Source organism: Protomyctophum parallelum, assembly GCF_964188405.1.
Source record: "Protomyctophum parallelum genome assembly, chromosome: 1".
NCBI lineage: Eukaryota > Metazoa > Chordata > Actinopteri > Myctophiformes > Myctophidae > Protomyctophum > Protomyctophum parallelum.
Genome location: NC_139697.1, coordinates 72,864,675 through 72,886,102, shown reverse-complemented (window position 1 = coordinate 72,886,102; position 21,428 = coordinate 72,864,675). Strand labels below are relative to the sequence as shown.

The 21,428-nt window shown below is 40.0% G+C and overlaps 2 protein-coding genes and 1 pseudogene across 3 annotated transcripts in view; 2 read left to right on the top strand and 1 right to left on the bottom strand.

The window, feature by feature from the left end:
* Positions 1–6,039: 6,039 nt before the first annotated feature.
* Positions 6,040–10,115, bottom strand: sdf2 (stromal cell-derived factor 2). Its single transcript, XM_083769092.1, has 3 exons — positions 9,859–10,115; positions 8,679–8,875; positions 6,040–8,038 (listed from the first exon to the last, which is right to left on the bottom strand). The coding sequence occupies exons 1-3, from the start codon at positions 10,022–10,024 to the stop codon at positions 7,751–7,753; spliced, it is 651 nt and encodes a 216-aa protein (XP_083625218.1). The 5' UTR covers positions 10,025–10,115; the 3' UTR covers positions 6,040–7,750.
* A 3,298-nt stretch (positions 10,116–13,413) lies between these two features.
* Positions 13,414–15,469, top strand: LOC310859324 (E3 ubiquitin-protein ligase TRIM21-like; annotated as a pseudogene). The gene has a single exon. The product of its transcript is annotated as an E3 ubiquitin-protein ligase TRIM21-like (transcript).
* A 4,316-nt stretch (positions 15,470–19,785) lies between these two features.
* Positions 19,786–21,428, top strand: part of tecta (tectorin alpha) — a 65,644-nt gene continuing 64,001 nt past the window's right edge. The window contains exons 1-2 of the mRNA XM_083759509.1: positions 19,786–19,903; positions 20,503–20,625. The gene's annotated coding sequence lies outside the window, so the exon portion shown is untranslated. The remainder of the gene's footprint in view (positions 19,904–20,502; positions 20,626–21,428) is intronic.

Here is a 21,428-nt window from a genome sequence, read left to right as displayed (position 1 = left end):
GGAACTGAGGGTGTTCAGCCATGAAAGCAGTAACTAACAAGGGGATAACTCCTTGTTTAGAGGGAGCACAAATCAACACTCAATGGAGGCACATAAAAAATGATCACTCCTGTTGACTATCTCTACTCTTTTGTCGGTGTAGTTATGTGTTGCATCGAGTTCAGTGGATATTTATAGGCCCTGTATGTAACCTACAGTGTGTTTACTTTCCCTTGTATTGGCCTTTGTGTTTCTGAAAGGCAGTGATGTCTATATAATTACAAGCTCAGGCACTGCAGTCTGGAAGGTAATATGGAGGGTCCGAATAAGAGATGTCAAATGTATCTTAAAGTGCAAGGGTTTAAAATTAGGCATAGACGGAGGTAATTATATGACTTTATTTTGGGATATAGGGTGTCAGGATAAACGGCCTTACCTGAGCACACTTAATACTGCCCAGCGTTGTTAACTGTAGGCTTCACAAAAACCATGTCAGTGTATCTATAGCTGATGTCTACACTGCCGTACCAAATGTCATTCCAATCACATCCATTTCCCCATAGAATTCACTGTATATAAACCCCTAGTTATCTTGTTTAATGTGTTCTTGTTCTTCTCAACAGCAGAATGTATGAAAGGTGAGCTATATATAGTGAGCTATATCAGGGATATTATACGTATACAAGTATAAAAGCGAAAATAATGACAACACCTCTGTGTCGGATCTAGAGCTGAACAATCTGGGAAACTCAGACCAATATTGCTATTTGCGAGTCGATTTTTGTCAAGCTTCAACTCTGTTTACGGTTTACAGTAGAACTATAAGACACTGTCAATATTGATGATAGGACCATACTAGTGTTAATGCATGTTTGCCCATTGACTACAAGTCGTATATATTTTACTACTGACAATTATCCAAAGCATAAACAGTTTTTTATTTTTCGGAATAATTACCAGATTTCCAGAACATTGTATAACTCAAACCTCCAGGTTATAAGCCCACCTGAAAATGATCTGAAGTTTTGGCAAGACCTTTCAAACCAAACCATGCATACAACAGCATTAATAACATAACTTGGATGTGAAAATAAAAGCGGTGTAAAGTGCACTGTGTTGGATTACCTGTCTCAAGAGAGTTTCATAGTCTCTGGCAAGTTGATTTGCATACCATACTGAAATTAATGGAAAGCAATGGCTTGCTGGAAGATAAAGAAAATTGTCAGCAGTAATGCAATTGTAGCCTCTGCCATTTTGAAATTGCAGTAGTAGTTTTTGTTATTGTTTAATGAATTGTTCAGCCCTGCCGTGTGTCTGTGATTAGATGGAAGGGGAACACACTCTAGTGGTTCAATTCAAAATTGCACTTGAAAAAGTGCTTAGGCTACAGTATAAGCAATTTGGGCCATATTTAGTGAACATTTTTTGTTTTGTTGAAATCTCTTGTGAAACAAATGCACAGCTCACCAAGCAGAGATTCTCAGGCTCTTGGTCCCAAATTTGACCTTACGTCAAAAGCTGCTATACTGCATAACAATGTTATCCTGTCGAAGTTCTCCTGAGGATGGTCCATCCACTTTTTAGCAGGAATCACAGAATGATTCTCTGAATAGATTGTGGGGAGATTAATACTGCAGCTTTACTAAGTATTACATAAAGCTCTCTGGTACTGTATGTAATTGTTCAGGCTGTTTATTCAGATATTTATTCATAACTACTACTCCTACATGTCTACTTTGGGTCATAATATTGTACGTTACCCTTGAGCATTATTGTCCTCAAATAGAAGGGATTAGTTTCCCAATGGGGCACAAAATGTTGCATTGGCCATGAAGTCAGGGCCAAATGCATCAAATAGCACAAAATGCTTTAACAACTTCGTAACAAATTAATAAGCAAACACGCAACTTTGCAATATGAAAAATCTAAATGAAAAACCTTGTATTATACTGTAAATCAGTATGCATGTTATAGCCTACATTAGCTTTTTGTGTCTTTGAGAGGCAGGGAAATTAATTTTAGGAACCTTTTCCGTGTGGCAGCACGGCCTTGATTTAAATGTATATATACGGACGACTGTCCTATAACCTGACTTTCCCGTTGATACTGTAATAGCCATTTTCCAGTTTATACCAGCTGTTAATCAAATCGAGTGTAGGAGGGAGTGTTTTCATCAATATAATAGAAGGTCTTATGATTCTCTTCATAGTGACCATCATCATCATTAATGTTGTTTGTTTCACGTCACCTACAGTCGTGAATGTAGGGCTCACTGTGGGAGGGTAATATCAACACTGAAAATAATATATTGTGTTTTATCATGTTAGGCTTTTGTGGAATGTACTCACTGATTCATAGTTCTGTATAAAAAGCTGTATAATGTACGCTATTCTTATCCTCGTCAGTCAAGTTATGTCGTTGATATTCTCAGCACATTGACATTTGATTAATGAGCTGTGCATTTTCCTTTTGTCTGTTAGCCACGTGCTCTATTGAAACCAACACTGACTTTATCTTTAATGAAGGTAAAAGGCTATGTCATTTAATCATCCTTGCATGGCCATGTGAGGGAAGCAGGCAGAGAGATGTTTTACATAAAGTACAATTTCAGAGTTTACATTGTTATCCTACATGCAGAACAGGACAAAATCAGTTTATGATTTCCATGATTTCTGAGTTTTGGAGATTTGTTTATACTAAGGCAGACATGTTTATATCTTGTAGATTGTATAAAAACAAATCTAAACAAAGAGATGTACTATAATCATGGCATGCTGCTTAGACAAGAAATGAAAGAAAATAGCAATATTATATCAAATGAATGGATAACTTAAAAATGCAACAAAAAATTATCTGTATGACATATATAACCACATATGTTTATGCAATAAAATCCTGGTTTTGATATAGAAACAAGACAAGTTCTGGTTAGTCCTGAAAGATTATTCAGTGTGTGTGTGTGTGTGTGTGTGTGTGTGTGTGTGTGTGTGTGTGTGTGTGTGTGTGTGTGTGTGTGTGTGTGTGTGTGTGTGTGTGTGTGTGTGTGTGTGTGTGTGTGTGTGTGTGCGCGCGCGCGCACCTGTGTTGCTAATCTTCATACCCCTAGGCTGATCAGCATCACATTTATTGTGTCCGCTGAAGGCCATGGACCTATATTTTCAAATATTTATACGACATAATAATGCAATCGGTCAGTGACAATTGTGTAATTTTTGTGAATTAATAATCGCAGAGCAATCGTCATTCCACTCCAGGCTAGTGGATAGGCATTCTGCGAGGCTATGGTCTGGTAACCCCGATCTATATGACTTATACTACTTTATAGACCCTTGTCAATTGTCAATTAAGTCCCCTGGTGCACATTTCTGTGTTGCCTCATGTTATACCCTACTGGCTCATCTGCCATTGAGGAGCCCCAACCGGGAGGACATAAAACGCCTCAGTCCTACTTCTCATTGACTCATTGAAAACATCCCTTGTTCTGTTCCTTTCACATTGGACATTGAATGACAGACATCTGTTCAGAATTACTTTCGGGATCTTATGGACATTGCACCTGCGTGAGGAGCGTGCACAGATGTACAGTAGGCTATAACATTGTAACAATATCATGTTTGTCCTAGTGATGACAACATGCCATACTACTTTGCACTTCAGTGAGTTGTTCACTGTCCAAAGACTTGTCTCCATACAGCTTGTCTACTCTGGTTACACAATAATGATTTATGATTATATCTCTCCCCCAAATTGGCTTGTACCTTTTCATACTCACACACAACCCCAAAACATTTATCAAATGATCCAGACACAGACAGACAAAAAAAAGGGGAGGTAGGGATTTGCACACTAAGTGCAGCTTTCTAGGATGGATTAGTTGACACCAGTGTCTTAGAATGTCATTGCTGGGTGGTATTCATTTGGCGACGATTTGTGATCTAGGCCTGTACAGTCACTGCTTTGGAAAACTGGCTCTTCTGTCAGAGCATGTTTGGTGTCATTTTTGAGCCAACCCAGCCAGTAGCCACTTGTTCTTTATATTACTCCACCAATAGAAAACCCTGTCATTTGGCTAGATCATTAACACGGTAAGTGAAATTAACTCTACTCTCTTATACAAAACAAAACAAAGTTTTATTTGAGACACAGTGGGTGAATGGTTTCACTCAAAGAAGCTACTGCAGGCTACTAGCTACTTCAAATATTTCTTGCTAAAATACAATTATGTTTGCAGTGTCTGTTTTGAAAAATCATAATTAATCACAAATATATATATTTTTTTTTAAGTATTTCATTAGGACCTATATTGATTGTTCTTTTATGTGTTTTCGGAGGATTTACATTGTGATTTTGACCAAACAAGAACACATGCTTATGGTACTGTATTTTACAATTTAGTGTTTCTAATATTCAGTTAAAGGACTTCACAGAAACCACTGTATTTTCTCATGCCAAGACATTTGGCAAGAGGGTTTTTTAATTTGATCGATGCTCTACCCTTACAGGTTTTTCCCCTGCTCTTCTATTAATGTGAATGTCACCATTTTGGACCATGGACTCCAGAAATGTGATGGGAAGACCAGACACGAAGGTGGCCTCTCCAGAAATGCAGTTTTTACACGTGTTACTTGTGTCACCATTATCAAATTATGAGGCTAGATATAATTTGACATGATGTCAAGCATCAACAACAAAAACACACACAACTAGAAAAAGTGCCCCTCTGGGCACAGGTCTCCACCAGGCCAGGTCAGTTTGTGGCCTCCTGGTGGCACTATAATAGGCCAATGTGAAAAGGGTGCCATTTCTTCTTACCCTTGGATGGCAATTGGATTATTTGAGGCCTTTTGTTCCAAAAATGTGTTCCAAAAATCCACCTGTTGGTGGCGCTATAACAGGCCAATGTGAAAAGGGTGGGATATATTCCTCAGCCTAGTCTGTGAAAGATTTCAAGTAAATTGCACGCTGCATTCATGATTTGACAGATACATCTTGAACACATGACAATATAGATACTGTGTAACGATTTGATTTGCAGGATTTTTGGAGTAATATCAAAATGTGTTTATGTGTTTTACAAACGTTTGTGGTTTGGATCATTCATCTATATTGGTGTAGCCATTAAATAGCTGCTGCTACAGTACAGGCAGAGTTCAGAGGAAATCAAATATAGTACAGCAAGAAAAAAGAAAAAATGTAAACGGGTAAAAACAAAATAATACATCAATAAATAATGATAATGATATAACATAATAAAATATCATTTAAAATCCTCTGATAATGACAAGGTTTCCTTCCCTATGTTTTGGTCCCTGCAGGTGAGCGAACGCATCCTTGCTTCTGTGGTTGAGGTGATAGAGCAGAGCTGTGAGTCTGAAGAACAGGCTCTTCGTGTGCAGACAGCACATTGCTCTGACATCACCTCCTTCACAACATACATACAGGTCATAGAGCACTACAAACGCTACTGTTTTGACTGGACTAACCTCAAGGTAGGTGTGGTATAAGTTTACACACACACACACACACACACACACACACAGGTCACCATGTATTTGCTGATGCCTGAAGTGTGCAGTAAAACCTAGTCGCCAAAAGTAACTGGTTTTCAACCTAACAAGGCAATCATTTGTTGTTTTGTGTCGAGCAACACAGTTGTAGTCTTATTCAACTTTCTCCTGAAATAGTATGGGACGGCAGAGCAGTATTTACATCTGTTTGTCAACCTTTGTGAGGAGGGGATACAAGTGGATTGGTAAGATTTGCATTCTTTACTCAACACTTATTTCCATACATCTCGTTCTCTCTAGAATACACACAAAATATATAACCTTTGTAAAGTGTAATTGGTTTTGTTTGCAGTATTAAGAAAGCTATTGAGGATGTTGGTGGAAAGCTGACGCAGAAAGGAATGTCAGACTTGTGACATCATCATCATCAGCATCATCATCCAGAGAGACAAAGGGCTGTCAGGACTGTGCCATCATCATCATTATCCAGTCTCAGTTGCCATGGTCACACATTGTAGATAACATTTGAATGGAGAAGTCAGACATACACTGGTGTGCACAAAAACATCGATTTTAATCTGAGGTATTCATTACAAATTGCTTTCTCATAGAAATCTCAACAAAGAGCTTTCCTAATACATCAATTAATTATGTTTGTCGAGCAACATAGACGTATGTATGACTAAGTATAAATTGGGCCTCACACAGCTCGAGGACACTGTATGAACAGTGAACAACCTTAGCAAATCTGTTTCATCTTTAAAGGACAAACAAGGCAGATAACCAGGGTGAGTGTGAGAAAGGCATCATAAAAAGACATAGCTGAAGCTGATGCTTCTCAGTCAGTTTGTTGTCTGTTGCTGGACGTGTAATACTGAATCAGGTTACAATGAACCATAAAAAAACACTGTTTCCAATGGGTACATCCCTGACTGACAACTAACAGATAGTTATAAAAAAAAAGAAGAAAAAAAGGATACAATAATACTTTTTAAAAACCGCATGAAGGCACTAGCATAACCATGCCTTTGCATTCAGCCAAACTAAATGCACAGCTCATTCATTGAAATAAATTATAGTTTGATCAATCCAGTAGTGTCTGTCTGCTGTGTATAAAATTATGTCTGATGATGGCAGCTTGCATTTTGATAATAAATAATGTCTCACATTGGACATAAAGTCACAAAAGAATCAAATTAAACAAAGACTTAGGCCCAAACCACACAAATGCAACTCCTTGCAACAAAACAGTTTTACAGACATGTCACACCAATACAACTCCTTGCAATGGTTTCATACAACTACATTTGGTTGCAAGTAGTAATGCACCGTAGCCGATATTTATCTGTTGTTGATAAGCATACAGTTTACATTGTCTATGTTGGTGTGTTGGTTATCTGCAGCCTACCAAGCTGTAGATTCGGAACATTAATTTATTGTATTGAAGATGTACTTTCCCTGGCACAAAAGGGGGGAATAAAAATAACAAAAACTAAATAAACATCTAGCAGTATCAGTATCGGCTAAATTGTTATTTTAAACAGTATCGGACAAAAATGTCACCCAGCGGTGCATCTCTAGTTGCAAGGAGTTGCATGGCGAATCATTGGTGCGGTTTGGGCCCAAGCACTGCAGTAGCACCTTTACATACCGTCTCTGTACCTTTTAAGGTAAAATGTAGTGCTCTATCAATTTCAATTTAAGTGACGGTATGAGAAAGATAGTCAGGAAAGATTAGAAGCCACAGGCAACTAAAGGCTTGTTGTGTCCACTCACTGTAGGACTCAAGTGCACAATGGTGCTCAAAGGGGAGACAGAAGTTGATGGGGGAAGAGTACTATATCACTACTATGTGAGATGGCAAGATACACAGTAAAATCCTCAGTGTTAAAGATGAAATCCAGAACTAGTTTTAATGAATGACATACCTATATCTGTATGGTAGAGTATGTTAATACAATTACAATCTGCAGTGGTTGGAGGTGGTCTTCCTATACATCGAGACATTTAGACCTACTGGTTGACAAGTAGTACTACCTGAAGCTCATGGAGTAATGTGCAGATTGCACCTTGTAACTCTGAGAGTTTACAAATGTATTAGTTACATGTGTACACTCTCCGAGTTAAATTAGCACGAATGATTTTACTGTGTAGGAAAGAAACAGAGGCATTTGGGAGGCTGGTGGCACAGAAGCGAAGATGAAATGGGAGGCAGGCAGAGAGGTAGAAGGCAGGGGAGTAGAACAGGCAGCGACAGCAGGGTTTCACAACTCCGTGTGCGAGTACGCATAGTCGCGGTTTTCGCTGGGCTTCATGAAGATGCCCTCCATTGCCTTCCACAGGCTGTGCTGGCTGGCGCCTAACATGGCGTGCACCTCCCGCTGGCCGTGGATGGGCCGCCCGTACTGCTCCCCCGTCACAGAGAGCAGCGCCTCGGTGGCTTTGTGGAGGAACCGGATGGCTTCATCGCGCTGCCACACCGACCCCCCACACTGGACTGTCCACTCATCCAGATGGTCACCTTCTCCGTCCTCGCCGAATGCACTCACCTCCTGGGGAAGGACGAGCATTAAGAAGGAGACCATAATGATTTTCGTCGTTATTTTGCAGCCATAAAACTGAGCTGTCTTCTGTGTGTCTCAGCTTGTGCCTCAGTGAGGAAAGGGGAAGGTTAAGTGTCTTGCTCAGGGACACTTTGACACGTGCTATAACCAGCCGGACACACTCAGCATCCAGTGATGTCACTGGGGTAACCGTAAAATGTGAAAACTGTTATCCTTACTTCCTGTTTTTATTTTTATTTTTAGCCACTGTCCTTGATCACATTGTCCGTGCTTGCGGTGTTCTTAACTGCATATATTTTTGGTAATGTTTAATAAGATGCAAGAGTTATGACTGTACTTTTCAAGGGGTTTAGGTTGGCACTAGCCTCAGTACCCAGGCTTTTATTTTCGTTCGCATTCGGCTCAAAAAGAAAAGCCTGGGGAACATTTTGCATAGGAAGCCCACTTCCTTGCAGAGTCGCGTCGCTCCAAATTTGGTGACGTCAGTGGTCTCTGCTGTTTTTTTTGTTGTTTTTTTTAGATCGCTCAGATTGTTGAACCAATAGGATCCACCGCCCTCTAGACCAAAAATCACACTGGCTGGTATAAGCTGGTATAATATAATATGACACTGTCTTTTCTTGCGTACCTGGTTGGAGGACAGCGGTGATGAAAAGTAGTGGCTGTGCAGGTTCCGACCAGTGTTGACGTGGGTAAGACGGATCGTCTGGCCACACTGCACGGGAGTCCCACGGTGACACACAGCGTCAAAGGTCCCACGCACACTCCAGTAGCTGTTACCGTCTTCCACTGACGTGACCCCTGTCACAGACTGCTGTCCACTACCTGCCACACACACACACACACACACACACACACAATAATATCAGTAAGACGCCTGAGGGAGAGAAGCGACCTCGCTCGCATCCGCCTCGCTGACGCCTGACGGAAGACTGGACGAGCGCTGGCACTTTGGCATGGTCAGATCAACATGGAATTAATTCTGTACTTCCCATATAAGGAGCATGTCTTGAGTGTACAGATGATGAGGTCAGATCAACATATGGAATGTCAGAACAGGTCAGCTGCTCCATACAGTATATGGAGATCTAAGGGTTTGAGGTCAGATGAGTTTCTGGCCAATATTGCTGACATCCGGTATCTCCATATATGGCCTTAACTGTGACAGCAGGTCGTATTTACTATATATCCATCCCTGATTATGTCACGTGATGTCACAATGACCTGGGCACCATATATGGGGGCTGATGTCACGTGATGTCACGATGGGCTTGCCTGGGGTGAGTGACAGGGATTTGAGTTAGGCGTCATGACAGAACGACAGGGATTGTGGGTTAGGTGTCGTGACAAAAACGCAAGGTTTCATAGATAACTGCGACCTTCGCAAACAATTTGTGGTGACAATTCAGATTAAAACAGGTCAAGTTGACAGTAACCTATAGCCAGAGAAAAAGAAAACACTACTTGAGACACACACACACACACTTTGTAGAAAACACTATTTTACTAATGAGACTGTGTATAAGAAAGACAGACTCCCTCTCTCAAATATTATCTCTCTCTCTCTCTCTCTCTCTCTCTCTCTCTCTCTCTCTCTCTCTCTCTCTCTCTCTCTCTCTCTCTCTCTCTCTCTCTCTCTCCTCTCTCTCTCTCTCTCTCTCTCACACACACACACACACGTGAGAGAGAGAGAGAGAGAGAGAGAGAGAGAGAGAGAGAGAGAGAGAGAGAGAGAGAGAGAGAGAGACATTCAGTCAGTACTATAGTTGTACGAAATGAAGAGTCCAGAAACAATGAATGAAGCTCACCTGAACCGTAGCGTACGTCGTGGGAGTGCAGTCTCACATTGTGTTTTATGTTGAGCAGTTTGACGACTGAGCCGCATGTCACAAAACTCAGCTCCGTCCCCAACGAGAGGCCACATATACACGATAATAACACAGATCTCAACAACGTGCAGTGATCCATATCCATAGCAGGTGACAGGTCTACTGTCAGCACATAACAGCTGCCTGCTAGCGACTGATGCTGCAGTGCTAGCCTGTTAGTGCTACGTCATCTATTGCACGGTAAGGGAATAGACCTACCAAATCGCGCCCCTTCTGACGTGGAATGCTCACTGCAAATTTTAGGTTTTCTCTTCTGTCACTGGATGTTTTTTAGTCTAAATCTTAGGCTAGATGTTTTTAATGTTTTTCTTGACTAAAATCTCTCTCTCTCTCTCTCTCTCTCTCTCTCTCTCTCTCTCTCTCTCTCTCTCTCTCTCTCTCTCTTATTCTCTATTCATGGCATGTAGAAAGGTTGAAGGTTATGTGCAATTGACAAGGAATAAATAATGCCTGTAACAGATCACACTAAACTTAGGGAAAAAATAGTTCACAAAACCATGAAAAAATAATCTGCTGTTAGGAATAGCTAATATTTATAAGTTCTATAATGAGAACTGATACGAGCGATCTGGATTCCAAACGTCTCCCTCCTTTTCATATCTAATGTTTTTCTATTAATATTTTCCATTTATCTATTGTTTTTAACTTTTTATACATTTCTAATGGTTAGTCCATTAGCTTCCCAGGCACTTTAGGGGCAGGCCCCACATTCATTATGATATCTCATTGTGATGTATTCTTATTTTACTATTTATTCTATTGTGCTTACATGATATTTATCCTGTCTTGGTACCATAAATAGAGACTTCTTATTGATACTGTGTAAGATGACAACGGTTGACACCTGTGTTCAATTACTGTTGATTGTATCTCAATCAACAGTATTTATTAGTGATGCACCGAATATTCGGCCGCAGAATATATTCGGCAGAAAATATTCGGCAGAAAATGGCAAAAAATGCATTTTCGGCCTATTCGGTTTCGGCCCAAATAGGCAGAAAATATATCACCGAATAGTGTATGCAATTAATGCATTCAAAAGAGCTGAATAAATGTTTTATGGACCCATAATAGTGATTATTATTTAAGTTAACATAACATTTGTAGAATCAAACTCAGGTTAATGAGTTAAGTGAGGATACTAAAACAGCAATATTCAGTTACACTTCATACCAATGATACTGTGCGGGTGTAGGTATGTTAAGTGATAACCACTTTCAACATGGCATTATAGGCAAAAGCTTTCTAAATCTTTCAAATTTTCCAAACATCTACAAGCTTGTAGGTCAACATTTTTTTCTATTTGTTGTACAACAAAGTATATAGTGCTTAAGTGGCATTCTGGACTAGACCTGTATGGCTGGAAACATTGTGGTTGCAAGGACTGCATTTCTGACCTTTCAGATACAGGACTGTGTCACAGTCATTACCAAGTGATTGAGAGATTATTTATTCTGTACTTACTCTGTATAAACATACTATTTTAACTAGTGATGCACCGAATATTCGTCTGCAGAAAATATATAAATATATAAAAATATATCACCGAATAGTGTATGCAATTAATGCATTCAAAAGGGATGAATAAATGTTTTATGAACCCATAATAGTGATTATTATTTAAGTTAAGTTTGGCCATAACGATTTATTTTGCCATAAATCAGGTAGCTTTAAGGTACGACCATGACAGCAATGGTAGGAAAAAAGATGTATAATATTAATCATATTCGGATATTCGGTATTCGGTTTTCGGCCAACTGTTTCCTATATTCGGTATTCGGTTTCGGCCAAGAATTTCCCTTTCGGTGCATCCCTAGTATTTATCATGCATAAATACCACACTTCCTGTTAACTTGACACAAACGCTGATGAAGAGGGAAGGCCAGACAGGCCGAAACGCGTAAGTTTTCAGTCTCAGAGGTAAAGAAAGTCATGTAAAAGGACATAGAGTGCTGACATTTTCATCATATCAACTTATATTTTCGAGCCTTATTGCACTTATAAGGATTTTGTTTGAACCTGGAGTGCTGCGGGTTGTCTGCTACGGTAGTACTTCTCTCTCAGGAATAGCTAATATAAATAATTATGTAGCCCACAGGTAAAGTAGCACTTTTCTGAGATTTAGCACTCACTTGGTCTATTAAACGATTTTAAGATAAATAACAGCAATTATCCATTCGGCTTTCTCACCTAATAAATATAGGGGATTGCCTGGTCAAACTGTATCTTTGCTTTTGTTATTTTATATGATGTGTATTATTAATAACGATTATGAGCTTACTAATTAATTATTGTGACCTAAACCTTGGAAACTTAATTTAACTATAGCCTATAGGCCTACTAAGTCGTATAGGAGCACACACATGTGTATACAACTAATACGGTTAAATTTCAATATAGTCTCTCTTAAGCAATTGATTGTGTTCCACCACAAACTATTGGTACACATACACAAACATATTTTTAAAGGTTTTCCTTTCTTTCTCGTGTACAGTGGTAGTAGAGAGAGTGGAGGCTGTGAAGGGTTAACAGCTACAAGGAGGAGGTTCTCTGCTGTTCTAGTGAAGTGAAAGTAAAACTGGGAAATAGAAACTTTAGGCAGCACCCATGCTTTCTACAAAAACCTTCATTCAGCAGGACTTTTGCTATACTGAAAACCGGTGTGTACAACAGATAAGGACTTAAGGTATAATTAGACTGTCTGTATCCAGAGTAGACATGACCTTCCCATATTTGCATATGACTTGAAATGCAGTCCAATCTTTTTTTTTTATATATATTTTTTATCCCACGATTTTGTAACCCATTTTTCACCCCTGTGTCAATCATCTAATGTGATCCTGGGCTCTACACACCCTCCGCCAACCTGGGGAGAGCAACAGACTTAACTCATGCTTCCTTCATGCTTGAGTGTCCAAGTTGCTCCTTTACACCTGACAGGGGGGAGTTTCCCTGGTTGGACGTAGCGCGTGGAAGGAACACGTTATTCCAACCAGTTCCTTTCCCCTCCATCAGGCACCCCGGCTGGCCAGGGGGAGGCAGTTTAGAGACCAGGATTACTGCATGTTTTTGTGAGGGTATCTACCCTAGGGGACACGGGGAGAACATGCAAACTCCACACAGAAAGGCCCTTTCGCCAACCCCGCCTTCGGGTATGGGCACTGATGACGCGGAGGAGGAAACACGCCGCCAGCACCCACAGTGCCCCGAGCGGGAATCGAACCCAGGACCTTCTAGCTGTGAGGCGACAGCACTACCAACTGTGCCACCGTGCCCCCGAAATGCAGTCCAATCTTATCTAACAATGATGACAGGTTTCTATTCCATGAACTACAGTACATGTGCCAATATTATTGTGCTAATGTAATAATCCATGTAATAATAATCCATCCATCACATTCATAATCATAACTATTGAAAAGTATCATTCAATAATTATTTTTCTTTCACTTTTAATCCCAGTGTGTACTAGAAATGGCCTCTGCCAGCAGTCTCCTGTCTGAAGAGAACTTCCTGTGTTCCATCTGTCTGGATGTGTTCACTGATCCAATCACCACTCCATGTGGACACAACTACTGCGAAACTTGTTTCACACATTTCTGGGATACGAATGATGTGTGTCAGTGTCCACTATGTCAAAAGAAGTTCATTAAGGGACCAGAATTCTCTGTTAATAAAGTTCTCTCAGAGATGGCTGATCACTTCAGGAAGACAAAGGAGCTCAAAATAAATTCCATCGCAAACCAAGAATCTGCGAAAACCAGATGAAGTCTCCTGTGACGTCTGTACTCAGAACAAGCTCAAGGCCCTGAAGTCCTGCCTGGTGTGTCTGATCTCCTACTGTGACACGCACCTAGAGCCTCATCAGAGACTCGCAGCATTAAAACAACACAAACTAATCAACCCTGTAAAGAACCTGGAAGTCTTCATGTGTCAGAAACATGCGAGACCTCTGGAGCTGTTCTGTAAGACTGACCACATGTGTGTTTGTCAGTTCTGTGTGTCGGAGCACAAGTTACATCTAATTGTATCTCTGAAAGAGGAATGTGAAGGAAAGAAGGCAGAGCTGGGAAAGACCGAGTCTGAAGTTCAGCAGATGATCCAGGAGAGACAAGTGAAGATTGAAGAGGTCAAACACTCAGTAGAGCTCAGCAAGAAAGATGCCGAGAGAAAGAAGACAGTATACAGGTTTTCACTGCTTTGATCAGCTGTATTGAGAGAAGTCAGGGTGAGGTCATTAATGTGATTCAAGAGAAGCAAAAAACAACAGAGAAACGGCTGAAAGTGTCATTCATGAGCTGGAACAGGAAATTACAGAGTTAAAGAAAAGAAGCTCTGAGCTGAAACAACTCTCACTCACTGAAGACCACCTCCACCTCCTCCGGAACTTCACATCCATAAACATCCCTCCAGCCACCAAGGACTGGACAAAGGTCAAAGTCCATCAGTCTTCATATGTGGGGACTGTGAGGACAGCTGTGGCACAGCTGGAGAAGACACTCAGTAAAGAGATGAAGAAGCTGTATGATGCTGAGCTGAGGAAGGTCCAGCAATGTGCAGTGGATGTAACTCTGGACCCTGATACAGCATATCCCAGTCTCATCCTGTCTAGTGATGGAAAACAGGTGCATTTTGGAGACTCAAATAAGAATTTACCAGACAACACACAGAGATTCTCTAAATTTGCATGTGTTTTAGGAAAACAAAATGTCTCCTCAGGAAGGTTTTACTATGAGGTTCGGGTTAAAGGGAAAGATGCTTGGATTCTGGGAGTGGCCAGAGAGTCCATCAAGAGGAAGGAAATCTCACTGAGCCCTGCCAAAGGTTTCTGGACCATTTGGTTGAAGAAAGGAAATCTTGAGGCTATTACTGCTTCGCCTCGTGTCCCTCTCCCTGTAGGAGAGGCGCTCCAGAAAGTGGGAGTGTTTGTGGATTATGAGGAGGGTCTGGTCTCCTTTTATGATGTGGAGGCCAGAGTTCATCTCTACTCTTACACTGGCTTTACCTTCACTGAGAATCTCTATCCATTCTTCAGTCCATATGGCACGAATAGTGGTACAAACTCTGCTCCTATGATCATCTCTCCTGTCAATAACACAGAGTAGAATAAGACTGATCTCAAATAGATTTTAAGATGAAAAGACTAGTTTTCATGTATGTATTGATGTTTAGAATGAGTAATTTTACTGCTCTGAAATAAAATTGCATGACCCTCCCATGGTGACAGATTTATTTCATTATAATAACGTATAGGCTACTCTCCCTGACTAAACTGAATAAAGCACGACCCTCCCCTATTAAGTCATTTTTTACATTAAGTACAGCCACAGTCACAGATTAATAAAATACATTGAGTTCTCCATTGAATTTAAAGTATTTAGCATAACGTGTTTTTTCTGTCTGTGGCACAAGGACTTATTTTACGGTATTTTATTTGATGTTAAACACATTTTCTACATTAGTGTGCAGTAATAATGCCTATCAGGTATAACGACAGTAATTTATTGTCAGTACTGACAATATTGGGAATGCAATGACTGATGGCGAATGATGGATTATTTCATGTAGTAGCCCATGATCAATTATAGAAGAAAAATGTGTATTGTAATTATTATTATTTACTCACTTAATAAAAAGGTTAAACTTTCAAGAATGACACTCATTGTTTTGTTTTGTTTACTTAGAATGTATCATTGAAATTGTCAAAGTATACGCATGCATGCTTGTGGAAGAGCAACAGAGAAGCACTTACTCAATGTTTCCCAAATAATGCAAGTACATAATATTCATAATGCATACCATCGTGATACGTTGTGAGCTTAGATTTGGCTACTTAGCTATACCTGACCTGGCGGAGAACATTTCTAGTTCTTCATGTTTTCTAATATTTTGTGTGTTTGTAAACTGTGGGAAGTATGTGTTTCTGATGTCTTGTTTACAGTTAGCAGGTAGAAAGTGCAGCTCAGTTTCCTCTTCATCTTGTGTGCAGATGGTGCAGTGCAGTCTGTCTTCTCTTGGGAGCCAGGTCTCGAGGTCTGCCAGTGGCTGCCTTTTTCTATGCAGGCGAAACTGTGCTCACACATAGTCAAGGATTTCTTTAGTTTTGGATCAGTCTAAGTGCTCAGGTACTCGATCTGCCACTGTGTATTCTGTTGAGGGCCAAATTGCATTGCAATTTGCCATGGTGTCTTACTGTCTTTCTTTACAATGTCTCAGATATTGTTTTTGTTTTCTTATAATTAGGTCCAGTGGGTTTTCTGTCTGGCTCTGCTTGTGTTTGTGAACCCAGAACCAGCTGGCTGAGGTGACAGGTTTAGAGTGTATCTGGACCACTTTAGCCTAAAGTAGCCTTCAAAAGAGAGCATTTGTATAATCACCTAAAGTCTTTAGCTTCCCGCGCAAACGCGGGAAGCGAACGCAGCTCGTAAATTGCAATAACAACAATTAGAATAAATTACGTACTTGTTGTTTCTTTTTAGTTAGTAATTTTTTTAAGTTTTCTACTGTGTGTGTGTGTGTGTGTGTGTGTGTGTGTGTGTGTGTGTGTGTGTGTGTGTGTGTGTGTGTGTGTGTGTGTGTGTGTGTGCTACAGCTGCGCCCTCTGGTGGCGGGCGGGTGGTGTCACAGCGGGACAGACACACACACACACACACACACACACACACACACACACACACACACACACACACACACACACACACACAGACATGATCTGCAGGGTCTCATAGTTAGTGCTCATTGCGTTCGCAACAATGCTCTCTTTTGAATTTGTATTATCCTCATTATGCTCTGCATACATTGTTTTGTGTTCTTCATTGGATGTGGAGAATTTGCACACGTAGAGTTGTCAATTAGTTTTTTGTCCAATTTAGCCTAAATCTTGGTTGGCAAGTTGTCTGCCATAAGGGAAATGGGTTCAATATGAGCCAGATTTGAATAGGCTCCGTGTATGGCAGCCATATTGGAAAGAAATTGGGCTGCTTCCTTCATTTCTTGTGTTGTTACCAATGATACTGTGAGGCTCTGTTACGTTTAGTGTACTGATCCTTTCCAGCCCCTGAACACATCGTTAATTTGTGTTATTGCCTGGAAGTATGGAATCAGCACAATTTTGTGCCAATATGGCTGCCATGCACAGAGCCCATGAGATGTCCAGATGGTTGTTTGTTTTCCATGCAAAAATCAGCTATTGCTTTTTTGTAATATTAATAGGCAAGCAGACTATTGTTATTGTACGCCACACTTAAATCGTTGAAAACGTTTAAATTGTGCAATTACTCTATTCTCCCCTCCAATTGGCCAGCGATTTGAAACTCTTCCCAAGGCATTTGTGCGCTTTGCCCTCATCTGATTGGACAGCATACAGTGACATACCCAACTCAACTCATCTAATTTCTATAGAGAATTTCCATACTTTTCCCTCCTTTTTAAAATATTTTTCTATATACAGTATGACGATTTATTTTCTCTTAGTATATTTGTACATTATTAAATGTTCTGATAAATTGAAAATGGAGAACCCTGCTTTTTCTGGTTTTATCAGGTTTTGTTTTGACCTGTACCTTGTTGAACTGCACCCATTCTACAAACTGTGAATACAATTTTCAACCAATCAATCAATCAATCAATCAATCAATCAATCAATCAATCAATCAATCAATCAGATAGGCAACCACACTTGCAATTCTGCAGGATAAATTTACTTGAGTACTGTAGGGGAGAACGGGGTAAGATGAGCCAGCGAGCAAGTTGAACCACCCCCTTTATCTAGAAAACTAAAAAACTGCGTTGCCATGTGACCTTAAATCTAATAAGCATCCATCATGTACACCTGGCTGTAAAGTTAGTTAGCACATGGGGGCACATAGGGAAAGTAGAAAACACAAAAAACACAAAAAAACTGTTTTTTTCAATTAAAGTAAAATTTCGACACATCATGTAAAATGACTGTTATACAAAGCAGAATGTACCCAGGTCTAAAATGTAATATCATACATGTCGGTGGTTTACCAATGGATAGAAGCATATGAATAATTTAGCAAATACATTGTCTGAAGTATTATTCTAGTCATGGTTTTCCTAAATGGTGGCTGTGGGTAAGATGAACCAAATGTCCGGGGTAAATTGAGCCAATTTTCTTAATGTGAATCACCATTCATATTTTTGTATTAAGTATTTGCTACTCAAATTATACTGAATGACCTTTAATTTGGGTGTTTGCAAATGTTTGCAAATTTGCTATATTGTATTAACAATATTGCAAATATTATAAGGTTCTGAATAACAAACTTTATTTAATTGTCTTTATATTGTTTAAATAATAAATACGGTCTAGGATCTGTGCAGAAGATCAATAAGAACAATCTGGAGGCCCCCTGTCTCAGACTTTAAAGGTTTTATGACATTCATTTTCATTTATTTTTCTTTTTTCTTTTAGGTTTTATGACCTCAATTATATCCAAAAAACCTGAACTTTGAACATTCAGTGGATTTTCTGTGGTCTGAAGTTTTCTTTGGGGTTTTTTGGGCCTTTTGAGCTACAATGAAAACAGGCAACACAGTGAAACAGTGACATCTGCTGGCAAATCCCATTGACATAATGGGATTTGCAGTAAGTGATGTCACTTACTGCCGGCAAATCAGAGCACCTGTTTGAGCCAGAAAACCCCAGATCACAGAAAATCTACTGAATGTTAAAAGTTCATGTTTTTTGGGTGCAATTGAGATTAGAAAACCTAAAAAAAACAAGAACAATTCCAAAACCTTTTTTTTAATGTCACAATCCCTTTAAAAATCCCTGTTATAGAGCAATGCAACCACCAGAGGTCATGGCGTGCCTTGAAAACATTCCCGTGGTCACGGTGAACGAATTGGTGGAATACGGTATGTTCTGTGTTTGTATTCAATTTCGTGATTGAGTGAATCAATTGGAAGAATCAATATAATAAATAGGTCTATGATAGTGATACTGTAGCTGCATAATCATTTTCACGTGGTACCTGGCTAATACCTATGATAGCAAATGTGAAGAATAAAGAATTGTGATGTGACGTGAAAACAAATCCATACAGTTGTAGGAATTTGTGATTGAACATGCAGTCATGCATTGTTGGGTGCAGTTACAACCCCCTATGTAGCCTATTACATAGGCTAGTATGTAATATGTAGGTTATTACATATGTATGAATAAACCTACAGTCAATGTATACAGACTTCAGTGGAGAGGCCAATCAAATTGAACTTTCCTATAAACCAATCAGAGTTTAGGACCTGGGCAGTGGGCGTGATTAGGAGGTAACAGTACAGTCACGTACGTCAGTCAGTCGGTGAACATAAACATGCACGATCGAGGAACATGATAGGACATGTTTTGTGGATAAAGTAAACATAATGTAAAAAGTCTGGTAATAGGCATAGCTATATTTCTAGTAAACTAGTATTTCTGTAAAAGTGGGATAATTTTCGTGGGTGATTAAAAATAAAAAGTGGGTAATTTCCCCAAAAGACAGCCTATACTATACTGTTATTGTCTGTTGAAAAATAGATGCATGTGCACAAATGTGATGGGGTTTTTTTTGAAGGGAAAAAAAGTGTGTGTGTGTGTGTGTGTGTGTGTGTGTGTGTGTGTGTGTGTGTGTGTGTGTGTGTGTGTGTGTGTGTGTGTGTGTGTGTGTGTGTGTGTGTGTGTGTGTGTGTGTGTGTGTGTGTGTGTGTGTGTGTGTGTGTGCGTGTGTGTGTGTGGGAGGGGGACTCTGTATTGAGCGAAAAGAAGCCTGAAGGTTATTTATATTTGGCTAAAGTTTACCTAAGAGAGAGAGAAAAAAGTGTCTGTAGACGAGTGTTTTAAAACGACGTAGCCTACGTAATTTCCTGGGCCAAGGGGGTGGGTCTTCAGATGTCAACTAACCGAAGAACAACAACAAAGTGCAAGAGAGAGACGACCCGACCGACGGTGCTCCTGGGGGTGAGTGCACTCGCTTCATGGACGGAAAAATATACTTTTAAAAGGTATAACACAATATTTTATTTACCCATTATCTCCATGCTGAAGAGTGTATATATATACAGATATGAGATCAAACGTGCCCATAATCGTCTTTGTGGTCTAATAATGTCGAGTTTGAAATAATTAAGGGTCGTACTTTAGGAACGACCTGGCTGTTACTGTACACTTCAAATAGAAATTGTAACCGAACAGGGTATGTTCACGATGATTTCGACTAATAATAACTTAATAAGTGAAGTCACAGAATGTTCTAGCAGCCACATATTCACACAGTCGTGTTTTAACTGCACTATATGTCCATGTGGTTGTGCATAACGCATGGGCCATACACACAACAACAACAACAACAACATAATGTGATCAGCCGTCGTGCATGAGGAATATTGTGGTCAATGTTTCTGCAGATCTATTATTGCTAGTTTCTGAAAACACAAGTAGTGTTTACTTAGTACAGTAGAGTATGGTCTAAACTAAGTATGCACCCCTAGAGTACAGCACCCCCCACAGTTTGTAGCTAAGACGCATTCAGCTCAGCTGTTTATTATTTCTCCCAACAGGTGAAGGCTATTAGACCCCCTGTTGACCTGGCACCAAGGCCTTCACCAGGCAGTCTCACCACGGGGGGCACCTGATCTGATGTGCTGAAAAATACTGTCCTTTTGGTCTCCGGCATATCAGAGGTAAGAATCAGAGCATCTCTGAAACGGGAAGCCATCTTTGACAGAACATCACAGGGTCCCCGGTTACCTGAACCACTGGAGGTGGGCCGAGCTATAAGATGCACACACAGACACCACCTGTCTGAAACTGATAGGGCTGATGATCTGGGTTCAGCAGGCTGTGTATGGGCATCAACCACCCAGCTCCTAGAATACATCTGTTTTGATGTGTCTGACAGATGGTACTGCTACTGCAACAATACACCGTTAAATGTTTCATAATGTGTACTCTTGACATAAGTGCATTTGTGAATTATAGATACAGATAAAGAAAACTTTATTGTCCATTTAATTTACATAAAATGGAAATGTGTCTTTGGCACCCAGCAGTCAGTTACAAGAATACAACATTACATAAAATACACAGATGCATTAAAATACTATATAAGAATACATTCACATAGACACAGCAACAGTGATCATGAACAGTGGGGATTAGGTGAAGTATCTAAACATATTTAAAATGTCCACAGCAGTTGGCACAAACAAAGTTTTGTAACCCTTCATTTTAGCTAATTTTGCCCTAAGCCTCCTGCCCGATGGCAACAAGTCAAATTCAGAGCTAAGAGGGTGGGTAGAATCATTGTAAATCTGAATTGCTTTTTTGGTTATGGAGCCGTTGTATATGTCCTGAAGTTGCAATTATTTGTCTCCAATGTTCTTACTTGCCTGGTTGACTACCTGGGTGAGCTTGTTTTTATCTCTAACTGAGAGATTCCTAAACCAGGACACGATGTTAAAGGTGCGGACACTCAGTCACTCAC